The following is a 13113-nucleotide window of genomic DNA, read 5'->3' on the forward strand; positions in this document are numbered from 1 at the left end:
ATAGATGGACTAATTACAGAGTAACAGCTCAACCAATCGAACATCAGAAACAAATCCAACATGTCCGAATCTGAATTAACTTGAAATTACTTGCAACATGAATTAATCTGTGAGGTAGAAGAAGCATAATTAAACCAGTGGTGTTTACAAAGTATTTTTTTGACTAATGAGAACAAAACTTTAACTGAATTGAGCTGGTTGATGACACTACTGTTTTCTGCAGAGCTGCTTTACAGCAGAATTGAATTGTGTTTGCATCACTGATTGTGTATGTGGACTTTGCCTTCTCATTTCACCACATACAGTACCAATAATATAACATTATTGTTTGCAACATCAGCGTCATGATCATAATAAATGCAAAAAGGAATAGCCAATATGTAACGTAATACCTCAGATCCTGGCCATAGAGATGAAGGCCCTTGAGCTCCAGGAAAGAGTCTCCAGTGAAGTAAGGAATGAAAGCGCCTCCCTTGTCTGACACTGAAAAATATGAAAAAAAAACATTATGCTTTGCAGATATCCTAATGTGTTTGAGATGGGAGTGTTCCTTCAATTATGAGACCAGACAGGGACACAGTATATAGATCACACATACACACACAAACCCATCAACACATAGCACTGTCACACAGCCCAGCATGCTTCCTGCAGTAATTACACAGGATGAGCGCATGCTCAGTCTGGGATGGCAGACTGAGATTAAAAAGCTAATTAGCTATTGTTTAACACAGCAGCAGCTTCTCTATTCTACAAGAAATCACAACAGGGTCAAAATGGAAAGCGACAAAGTAGTGGCCTACTTTTCTGCACTGCATTCAGTTTATGTATAAAGATTAGGCAACATCCAAAACTATAGGACAGGCCTGGTGTTTGATAAACCACTGACAACCGAGAAATCGTTCCTTTCAATGCAGCACTGATAAACAACTCATCACAGATCTGGAGTACTCAAAATCAAATTATTAAATCAGATAAATTGAATCAATAATAAATGTATCTGTTTACTATTAAAAAGTTACTACCAATGAATATATATACTCTATATTTTATAATGTAATTTATTCCTGTGACAGCAAAGCTGGGTTTTCAGAAGCCATTACTGATTCTTAGTATTAATTTATTCCAACCCCCCATTCAAAAAAAGTACTGACTCCAAACTTTTGAGCGATAGTGTAAATAAGTAAACTATTTATTTTAAAAACTAAAAAGGATTCAAATAAATCAATAATTGTTATTTTTTTGAAATATTTTATGTAACTACAATATTATAATGAAACATATCACTTCACAAAACTAGTAGAAACATTTCTTTGTAATTTTTTTGTTGTATTTCATGTTGATTTTAATGTCAATATGATATTGACCCGATCTACTTTTGTAATGCATAAACCTATTGGAAATTAGCATAAGCAGTGCATTAAGCATTGTTTAGCAAACTACCATGCATTTTTTTTCTAATTGAATATACTATATTTTACTCTGATATATAGTACATAACATTACGAAAGTAAAAAAGTAAAAGGTTGCAAACACTTTCATGTTGACTACAAAAATCTTCATTTCCAAATGGCAGCTAATGGATGCATCATGCATTACTTTTAGTACTTTAGTCCAGCAGTGCTTCAGAGACAATAAAGTCTTACTCCTGAAAATGTCCTTCTTTTAGCACACTGCTTTGCATTTTACCTTCTGGCCTCCTCCAGCAGGGAGCGCTCTCCTGTTATGACGACTGATTCGGTGCTGGTCAGTCTCTTATTTGAGAGAGCCACTCTCCCTGGACACTTTGCCCGACTGACTCCCCATTAATCATGATGTGCAGCTGACTGATAGAATTACTCATCTCATTGATTCAAGCGATAAGAAAAAACACTCCGTCTGATGGATGCGCTCAACTCATTGATTCTGGTTCACCTCAATTTATTTTAATCACTCGCTAATGGAGACTTTCTTAGACGAAAAGGTGACTATCTGGCCCCTCTCATTTGACAGTTCTGGGTTGTACAGGTGTGTGGATGTATGTGCAATGACACCACAATCCCGGGGGCCCTCGTGAATGATGAAACTGGCCCCACCCACAAGTAATGACATCACATGAAACAGTATCACTGATACAGACAGCAATGTTATTTCAAGATAGTCAATGAAAATGAAGATATTGGAGATTGAAATTTTTAACCAATCAGTAAAAACTTGATGGTGACGTAAATGAGGGGGAAGCTCTATATACAGTGTGACAGTCAGGTGACGGAAGTAAAAATCGACTCAAAGTGCTAAATAAACAAAGTGCAAAGTTTGTAATGTTGTGATGCACCTCATAGTCAGTTGGTTTGGTTAATGGCGTATAACTCTTTAATAAATACTGGAAAAAATAATGGGAAAAATATTCCCAGAACCAAGGCCATTGAAAAAGTGGGCGGGCACTGTTGCACTCTATATAGCACGGCTGGGCAACTCTGGGGCTTTTGGAGCTAAGCTCTGCAGGAAAGTCGATCTCGTGGGCCAGAGTTGCCCACCCCTGCTATAGGCTAATTTGACTTATATATTATTGGCCCATGGCCTAGCGTATAGGGCAGGACTCCCGGGAGGTGTCCAATACGCCTGCACACATGTGTGTTGCTAAACCTTTTACTTGGTTTCCACATTTCTAATGCCTGTGATCTAAAACATCTGTAGGAATTTTAATGAGGTGAGAGAGGGATGCGCAACAGAGTAAGAGTGCTAATGAAAGCTTCGAAATGGCAGTAGACTTAGGCATCCTTGGTTAGGGTCCAGCTCCCAGAGGATGTCCGACTACTGAAATCCCCCCCCATCGACCTACCATATGTTTGATTTTCCAGCCTAGGATGGCAGCTCAGACATGGTATAAAAGGGTAAATAATTCACATCACCTCCCAGATGCCGACTCTCCATTATATTAGCCGATAAAACCTATTTTACAGTATGGTACCCACTGGAAACGCCAACTGGAGAATCTCACTTTTTACACTCCACCATAGCCTTTATTAATCCCTCAATAATTCTACAGCAAATATCCGAGGCAGAACGGTCGATCCTGACAAAAATCAATACTGAAATTACAACTGAGAAGTAGCAGTTATTTCAGTCCTTAGTTGAGTCGATACGCTCATTTACTGTATTTTTACAATGATGTAGTACTGTACCTTTTTCACAGTGCTTGCCTTCACGTCCCATTGGACATTCACATTTGTAACCTCCCTCTGGAAGAACTTGGCACCGTGATGATGGGTGGCATTTATTGGGGTCGCAGGGGTTGTGGGCGTCAGCGCAGGTCGGACCTGTTAACAAAAATTGATATTCATGTGACTTAAACAAAAGATGATGAGAAGCCACTTGAGGAGAAATCAAACAACTTCCTGTCAATCCTGGCTAATTAAGTCACAGATAGTATAAGGAGGAAGAGACGGATCACTTGCAGTGAAATGAATGGGAGAAATTAACATGGTAAAACCCTGCCTTTCAATTAAAAGAGCCAATCACTTTTACGACAGAGTGTGTTTACTAGCATTAACTAAAAGATATAGTAGCAATGCCCTGAAAATAGAGTTTTTACGCATTATTTAAGCTAAAGAACTAAATTGATGATACCAATGTTTTTCGATTGCTATTGAAACACGATTTTGGCAAACAGTTGAAATTTAGCTGCCTAGAGGTGTTACCAAGATGACTTTTGACTGAGCTGATTTGAATTTTCACCTATAAAGGGGCCCTTTTGTAACAGGATTTTGAATTATTACAAATTTAGATGAAGCTGTAGTGCAGAATGTTGTGTGCCCTCCTGGTTTGAAAGACTGAAAGTGCTTCAGGTCAGCACTTCTAGCCTCATCAGAACATTCCCATCATCACATAGAACATAGTAGGAGATCACGCCACGGGTGGCAGCTGCTGCACACTGTAATGAAAGCTCCCGTTGTGTTCTGAGACGCTCTGCTAGGTGTCTCTCTCTCTCTTGCTCTCAAACTCTAGGCCGCTCTATCTCCGTGATGGGGCGGCAACCCTCCAACTTACAATCCTGCTCTTTAAACATTAAAGGTTATCCCACATATTTATCCCCCTAGCCAACTTCTTTGTGTACACTTCTACTTCAAAGGGTCTTCATTTTCCTACACACCTCATTGCAGCCATTCTGCAGTACAGAAATAAAGTGGAAGATATTGAACTGTTTTATTATAAAGGTTGTTCAATAAAGGCTTGTGAGCAGAACAACAGAGCAATTTACTCTGGGCAATATTTCAAATGTCTGGAGCAACACTGCAAGATGGAGAACAAAAAAACCTCTTGGATGTGAACAAAGAGAACACTGTAACTTCTGCTCTGTGGATGAGTCCTACCGTTCCTTATGATGTGAATAAACCACAATAAACCAGAGAACTAGAGAAAGTCTCGTATGTTCACCAAGGCTGCATTTCTTGTTAAAAATTACAATACAAACTGTAATATTGTGAAATATTATTACAATTTAAAGCAATTGTTAAAATGTAATTTATTTATGTGATGCAAAGCTAAATTTACAGCATCATTCCTCCAGTCTTTAGCATCTCATTATCCTTCAGATATCACTTTGATTTGCTGCTCAAGAAACATAATTATCAGTGATAAAAACATATTATCAATGTTAAAAACAGTAGTGCTTTCTTTCAGTAGTATTTCTAGTTCTTAATATTTTTATGAAAACCAATCATTTTTTTAGGATTCTTTGATTAGTAGAAAGTTCAAAAGAACAAAATTAATTTGAAATTGTAATCTTTTGTAACATTATAAATGTCTTGACTGTTACTTGATCAATTTGATGCATCCTTGCTGAATAAAAGGATTTAAAAACCTTACTGACTCTTGAACGGTAGTGTACCTTGTAATGCTGATTAGATTTGTGTAATATATGTTGAAAGCTTCATAGAAAATTTGGCTTAAACGATATAGTAGAAGTAGAAACTTCCGCCCAGTAAGATCCAAGACATAGCTTTACTTTCTGTTTCGCATCCTCATAGCAAATTTGTTGGCATTTTACAGTCAAATGGCTTTGAAAATCAAAAATGTTAGTCAGGCTTGGTATGAAGATGACCTGAGCCAATTTTGTTGAAGATTGGACAAACTTTGTGTGGCAGACATTGAAAAACATTAATCATAACATTGGCATAAGGTATTAGGAATTGTCACTGGAAATATTAAGACCTGCCCTAAATTTGTACCAAATGTCTTTTTACCATGGAATTATAAATCATATATATATATATATATATATATATATATATATACACTCAAAAGTATTTATTTATACATCAATACAGTATCTATTGTACTGCCTTATAACATAATTAAAAGGCATACATTTAGATAAAAAAAAATAATAAAAAAGAACCCCCGCCCCCCGCACACACATACAAGAGAAACACAGCATGTCAGTGAGCGACTAGATCAGATTTAGCATCTTTCACTTCACTTTTGTGAACTGAATAGAGTTTGATTTTGTACTTATTTATTAAACCAGATGTTTTATTAACTTAACCATAAGAACTATAGCATGTGTTCTTTGTTGTTCTGAAAACATTGAAGATTTGCCAATTCCCTTTCAGGATTGGGAAAATGTGTCTTTCCAACAAGTATATTCAGTACTGGTGAAGTTATTTGTATTCACTCCGTATTTGTCCTTGCTGTCTTCATATCGTTGGGTAAACACTCATCTGTCTTACATACCCATAAGGCTAAACATTGATTAGACAAGCGTCCTCTGCCCTGCTGAATCTTTCATCAATACAATACAAGTCCAGATATTCACAACTGGAACAAAGAGTCACTGCAGAACCTTTTATTCTTAACAAGTGTATAGTTAAAGGTGAATGTTGTCTTTTTTGCACCACTAACTGCACTAAATGGAACAACAATCTGTTTTTTGAGACAACACTGACTTAACCAATTAAAGTGTTTGAAATTTTCATACTTCATCTTTAATGTAGCACAGAAAACAATAAGATCATGCATACATACATACATAAGTAAAAGTTAATACTTGTGCACCCACCAGAGAAACCGTTGACACATTTGCAGTGGAACATCTCGGCTTCTTTGACCTGGCAGGAGGCTTTGTTCTTGCAGGGATTCGGCAGGCATGGGTTGTTGCCACACTCGCCAATGGCCGAGCCATATAGAACGCTACCGCCATTCTCTTGTAGGTTATAGACGAAGTTGTTGACGTCCAACATGCGGACACAGCCCACAAGGCCTGTTGAAACTGATGTCCGCTCCTTTACACTGCAAAAAAACCCAACAATCATTTTGTCATTTTGTCAGTTCTCCTTCTTAATGTTCATCTTAATTCTCAAATGACAGGGAAAATGTAACAACACCATGAAATTATACATAATTTTTTTTTTTTATTTTTTTTTTATTGAAAAAAGACACTTTCTGCCTGACTGAGAACACATGGAAAAACATTCAATTAGATCTCAAGTAGTGTTCCACAACATCTCTGATTGATGCTAATTTGATTTGGCTATTTCTGCCCAGTCTTATTAAGTCATATTAGTTGTTCTGGCAGGTTCCTGCAAACATGCGCAGACAGTCAATGATTTAGGTTATTTTTCTCCATAATGTTTCATTATGGCTTCTAACAAGACTAAAGAGGCTCTTGTTAGTGTTATTTGGAGGCGTTCTTGAGCTTCTCTTACTCTACTATCATGTCTTCCGGCACTCCTCCGATGAAAAGGTTTGTGTCCAGGTTGAGTCCATCTGTTCCTGGGGGACTTTGTCCTTCAACCATCGGCTCATTGTCCACGCTCAGCATGGCATTACGCCTATTACGCACAACTACGAGCTGATGCCAGCGACCCGGCTTTACCACGACCTTACTGATGACTGAAGCCGTCCCAGAACCAGTGTTAAACCTTCATGTGGGAGACATTTAAGAGGATCAACACAAATTAAAATGGTTAACAGATCTGGAATGGACATGGAAATCACTCGGGTTCTGAATAATAATTATTTTCCAACCCTATATTAACTTGGTTACTTACCTAAGCTCCACATTTCCTTCAAATAATGCCAGAGACAGGAAGTCCTTTTTGCTTTTTTGGCCATTGTAGAGCAATATCCCTGTCATTTCCGAAGCCCTGAACTCCATGGCAATGCGCACAGTGTGGTAGGCCCTCATGGTTTGGAAAGCCATGTAAGACTTTCCACCGAAGGATGGTATGAAGTACTTTATAACTGAGTAGGACAGAAGGTAGAAGACAGATAAAGCAGGTTATCAGAGACGGTCAACCAGGACTTCTGCTTTCTACTGGTAGAGCAACAAACAAAACTGCACTCAAGTGTGTCTCCTTCAGATAACGCAGATACCCCTGTCAATGGTACCGTAATGTGCCGTTCATGTTGTGTTTGCTACATTCCCTAGTGTGAGAAAACATAAAACCTGCAATCAATGATGAGTATTGTAGTTCTTCTCTGTTAGACATTTACATTCCAGACAGAGAATCCCATGCTCAGAAACGTATCAACACCTCTCTCTCTCTTGGCTGTCTCTCACCCTTTTCTCAAGAGAATGCAAGGCTGATGAAGCCTTCTCTCTTCATCACTCTTTAATGGCCCGATTGATCAGAGGAAGAGTTTGAGGGCTGCTTACAAGCCTTTAATTAGTGGCTTTTTTCACCTCACAGCAGTTTGATACTAACTAAAGTTCATCAATGTAATTAGTGTCAATTATAACCTGACACAGCTGCAAAAGGTAGTTTCATATCCCAATACCACCAACAGAGACAATGAATCGAGCTATAATTTCCTCAGTGTAACAGCAGGACTGCAATTTAAGGTTCAAATCATTATTGAATCTTTTTTCTTCTTCAAAGGATTCAAAAAATGCCGAAATATGAATAATAAATAATAACATTGATAAATAATACATATTCAATTGTAATTATTTATTTAATAATAGCTGATTCAAATGTATCTGAAATATTCAAGTGTGCTTATTTTGTGCTTTTATAAGGTTTATTTTACACCAAAAGAAAGAAAGATCAAAAGAAAAAAGAAACAATACTAAATAAAATGAAATGATTAACATTTTAGGATTTTTTTAATAAACGAAAATGTATTATCAATACATTAAATTAATTAAATTATTAAATAAACATATATATATTACATAATATATATATAATTGTAAAGTATTCATGGTAGTATTTGTTGTATAATCGGTTTTATAAAAACAGCATTTTGCAGCATTTTAATATGAATAACCACTGAAAATAGGAAATTAAACCGTCAACATACAGCAGTAATGAGATGTATAGGAATACATTTACAGAAGAAGTGTGTTTAATTTTCATGAAAATAACAATGTAAATAATAAATCTTAAATGGTCCTAAAATTTGTTTTTGTTTTATTATGGACATTTTCTTTTCTTATTTTCTTTTTAACCATTCAGTTGTCCTTGCGATGTACAGATTTTTTCTAGTTTTTGTACTTCTCCTCACCTTTCTCGCACACGGCTCCTCCTCTTCCTGCGGGACAGATGCAGGTGAAGTCATTGTCCTCCTCCTCGCAGGTTCCGCCATGACGGCAGGGCTGAGAGTCGCACGGCCTGTTGGCGTGGGCCACCGGTTTGTTCTTTAGGAAGACTGTGGTTGTGGGGGCCTGGGATGGAGTGGTGGTGGCTGGTGCTGCTGTGGTGGTCCTGCGGCTGGTGAAAGGCCGTCTGGTGGTGGTCGGGCGGAGAGTTGTAAAAGCAGAAGTGGGAGACAGCGTGGTGGTGGTGGGAGTTGTGACAGACGCCACGGTGGTTGTCGTAGTGGTGAAGAAAGGAACAGTTGAAAGACCTAAAAAAGTGGAGAGAAGGAAAAATAGGTCAATAGGCCTAGTCAGGGTAGACATATTTAATTCTTCACGAATTAAACCGAGGCTGAGAGACATTCAGTCTGAAGTTCAATAAGCAGGTTCTTTTTGAGTCCTGCGGGCACTTGTGTTTATCAAATGCCAGCTCGAAGAGCAATCTCACTCAACAAAAGGCAGCAACAGAAAAAGAGAAAGGACGGAAAAGCAATTTCAAGCGGGTTACCATAGTTGTTGATGCGAATGTTCTCCTCCTCAGGTTTCTTCACAACAATACCAGTGTCTTTAGATGCCTTGAGCTGTTTGAGAAGGGCTCCCTCAATATCCTCCACGCTGAACCTTGTGTCTGTAGAACGAGAACACAACATTAAACATATTGCACAGCAGAGTATGAAAAACCAGCACAGACCCACCATCCTCACACTTGACATAACATACTGCAAATATATACAGAAAAGCCTGCGTGTAATAGGCCCTTGGGAGAAGCAGTTCTTGAACCGCCATGCATTTCAGGGACGTTGGGATGAAACACTCTAATAACGCTTCCACAGATGGCCCTGTTACTGGCCACCACAGACCGCCTTTATGACAGGCGCTTGTGCTAGAATTGTGCTCTTGTGCCGTTGAAGGGGACCAATAAAAAGAGAATAGCTAAAGAGATTTTTATCAGCTGGTGCGATGCTCGGAGGGTCTTAAAAGCATGAGAAGAGATGGAGACCGTAATAAGCTTTTTCAGAAACCCTAGCTGATAAATTACCTCTCTAAAAAGGCCATGCTCTCTGAACGCTTCCGCTGCCAGAAAAGACGAGAGCAGTATCTTTAGGGATTCTTTTACTTAACTTATATGCCTTATTCTGTTGTTGAACTATTATTTTCTTCAAACATACAAGGGAGTTCTTATGTGCTTTTTATTTCTTGCCGTAGGCATGTTTCTAAAGGAGCGCAGACTGAGGGAATTTTGATGTGAAGGGAGGGTATAAGCCGGACTTTGTGCTTTGTGTGCTAGAGCTGCTTCAGAAATAAATTAGAAGCAGCTTGAAAAAAGAAAATAAATAAAAACAGGATAACGAAAGACAGAGCGACTGGGGAAGACAGATAATAAAGAACATTGTGCATCGTGCAGTAACTAAGTGCAGTATTTTAGCGCACTAGTATTTTTAGTATTTTAGTCTTCACTAAGCACATGCAATCTCATTTAATTCAGATAAATGCACTGAAATATTTTAATCAAGTCACAACCCCATTGTATATTAAAATTAGGCTCGTCTGTTGGTTATTCTTTAAATGAACTTAATTACATTGTGAAAAGCACATTGGTCAACAGCTGTTGTTTTAAATTGTGCTATACAAATAAATTGTCATTGTCATAGGCTAAAAAAATGTAATATTTTGAAATAATTTTTTTAATAATTTGAATTATTTCAAAATAATTTATAAATGTTGCACTATCATCATTTAAAGAAAGTTGGCAGTAAACACAATTTTATTTAAGAAAGATGTTTGTTATTTTTTATTAATCATGGGAACTGTTAATGCCAATGGTGATAAAATGATGGAGAAAAGCTATAACTGGGAACTATAACTATAAGCTATTACTGGGAATACGTCAAGATGTGCACTGTAGTCAAGTGCACTTTCTACATTTTAAAGAGCCTGGATAGTGAAGTGATGCTGTACAGTCGCAGCATATCAAGCTAGACATACTCTAACAGTTGAGGTACAGAAACTCAAGTCTATAAGTGTTACTGGTCCTAATCTGAACCAGCTCAACAGGCATGGGAGACAGGCATGCTAATGGCTGTGAGTTTTCTGCACAGCTCCTACTAATTGGCCTCTATTACACTTACTCTCCTAAACCTCGCTCCCATCCGGGTCACGGCACCAATGTAACTGGATCTACTCACTCTGAGCAGGATTCGAACCAGTGTAAACCAGCATGGGATGTGGGTGTGCTAACAAGGATGCTAAACACAACAGCCCCTAGCATCAGTTGCTAGAGTGGGTTTACTTAAGTAAACAATCTTTAAGAACAACCTTTGGTGTAACTGTACCTGGGTCAAAGTGAGCCTCGACAAAGGCTATTATGGAGTTGCTGGGGGCCAGATTCCTCACACGGACACTCTGGAAGTCTTTCTGGACATCTGACTTGTGGAACAACTCATTCAGCTAGAGAAAATAAAAGCAGAGAGAAAGTAAGACAGAGAAAAACAAATAACTAAATGCCCCAAGTGCAGTGTGTGAAACTGGTAATAAGCTTGATATAATGATCTAGTTCTAGTTAACACCAAATTCCTCCACAAGATGAAAAAAGGGTGTCAGCGGAAAAACTCCAGTGAACCCCATCGGGTCTCGGTGCACAAATTGACATTTAACTACAGCGCAGGAATAATTACATGAACATGTTTCGAAGTCAGCAGTAAATGTCAGGTTACAACACTGCCCGTTTAGAATCGGCTCAGTTTCCACCTGGGTACACATACTGTAGGAGAGTTCTGTCACTGATTTGGTGCAACGTGAGAGGAGCTTAGTTTTAATACTCGCTAATATTAGTCACGAAGAAGACCATTTTTCCGAAACCAAATTCACCTTAGTGCACCTAATTGATCAAAACTAGAGCAAACGGTGGTTTACAATTCTAGTGCTTTCTGACGTGTGTGCACATTCTGTTAGAGTCCCTCAGCAGGAGGTCCGTTGAGAACCCCATTCAAGTCACCCAAGGTACCTTGCATTATCCTTCTTCACAGCTGCACTTGAATTCGGAAAAGCACAGAGTTGTCGCAGACAAAATGGCTTTTGCCTCAAGGCCGACCCTCAGTGAGTACATTGTACATTTGGAACCATGCTGGGCAAGAAAAGAGAGGAGCCGCTCCCTCCCTTCCTTCAAGCCTCACCGGAGAGACCCTCAACAAAACCAGGCTGCCCGGCAAAGCCGGATGGACACACTGACCCAGAAACTGGCCGCTCTATCCTCAGAATCTGTGGACAGGGTTGAAATCAAGTGAAGGGAAAGACAGGGTGGAGATATAAAGGCATAAATGAGAGGAGGTGCTCTGTTGAACCTGGGGGCATCACACACAGAGGAGAAGCGGGAGTAGGATACGCTCAAAGCCAATGAAACCCTTTCAATTGCTGGCTCTGTGCAGGCCCCATTTGAGATTTGGACTTCACAGAACGAGAGTGAAGTATGGAGGATTAGCTTTCTGTGTCAGGTGGAACGCTCATAGAGAAAGGCTGATTACATCCTCGCTTAGTCCCTGTCGGGAATCTCGCTCACAGCACTAGCTAACATTAGAGTGATAAGTGAAACTCATTATCGTACTGCCCTTCATTCCCAGACACGCCCAAAATGGGTTAACAAGCCGGGAACAAATCGTCGGCTTCTTCAGCAGTTGCCAGCAGGTAGTGTGCAGTGTCAGCTAAAGAATACAAACTCAGGGAAGGAGGCTAGGTTATCAGGATGTCAAAAGTATTGGAATGTTGAGGCCAAGATACCAGCCAGTGATGATATCGTTAACTAAAACTATTATTAATCGTTTTTGGTAATTAAAATCAAGCTGAAATACCATAATATATAAATATTAGATGAACAACTTACAAATGTTAACTTGGTAACTAACTGAAATAAATACAAGTTTAAGTGTTAAAAGTATTAAGTACAAAAACTTTAAAATAAATCAAAGCTAAAAAAATCTAAAAACTAAATGACAAAAAAAAAAAAGACGAAGCACAAACATTTATTAAGAATGAGCATGTATAAATAAAAACATAATTATAAATATATAAGAATAAAAATATAATAATAAAAATATTTTAAAAATTCAAAAGATTAATAATTACTATAATTTATATAACTAATACTAAAATAATAAGAAACTAAAATAAATATATATTTTTTTATTTGGTATTTGCTCACTACTACTGTTATTATTACTGCATCTCACGAAACTGTCTTCTGAGGCAGCGTAATGGTTAAAATACCTACAACAAAATAAATCGAGCCTTGGAGATAACCAAGCGAATATGTATCTACTATAATAGTAATTTCTCGCTAGAAATAACATCAAGAGTGAAAAACGGTGGTCAAAAATGTGCATTTGCACAGAAACTGACCGCCATCTGCAACTTTCAGATGCCATCTTTATTTTTTTGCTCAAATGTCACAAAATGGATCGCACAAGATTGTGGGATATCAAAGGCAGCGAAGGAAACATCTATACTGTGTCTTCAAAAATCATTCTGATGAAGGCATCTCAGGAGACAGGAAGTGA

General features: G+C 38.2%; 1 protein-coding gene across 14 annotated transcripts in view; it reads right to left on the bottom strand.

Moving 5' to 3' along the window:
* The window catches only part of agrn (agrin), a 244172-nt gene that overhangs the window by 20159 nt on the left and 210900 nt on the right, over positions 1–13113 (bottom strand). For all 14 annotated transcript variants that reach the window (XM_056268101.1, XM_056268104.1, XM_056268113.1 and 11 more), the window contains 8 exons: positions 10897–11011; positions 9072–9191; positions 8491–8832; positions 7032–7224; positions 6687–6902; positions 6041–6270; positions 3165–3299; positions 393–483 (listed from right to left, as the gene is read on the bottom strand). In XM_056268101.1, coding sequence (XP_056124076.1) covers positions 393–483; positions 3165–3299; positions 6041–6270; positions 6687–6902; positions 7032–7224; positions 8491–8832; positions 9072–9191; positions 10897–11011 — 1442 coding nt within the window. The remainder of the gene's footprint in view (positions 1–392; positions 484–3164; positions 3300–6040; positions 6271–6686; positions 6903–7031; positions 7225–8490; positions 8833–9071; positions 9192–10896; positions 11012–13113) is intronic.

This window comes from Rhinichthys klamathensis, unplaced genomic scaffold (assembly GCF_029890125.1).
Source record: "Rhinichthys klamathensis goyatoka isolate OS25496 unplaced genomic scaffold, OSU_Roscu_1.1 h1tg000269l_1, whole genome shotgun sequence".
In the NCBI taxonomy this organism is placed as follows: Eukaryota; Metazoa; Chordata; class Actinopteri; order Cypriniformes; family Leuciscidae; genus Rhinichthys; species Rhinichthys klamathensis.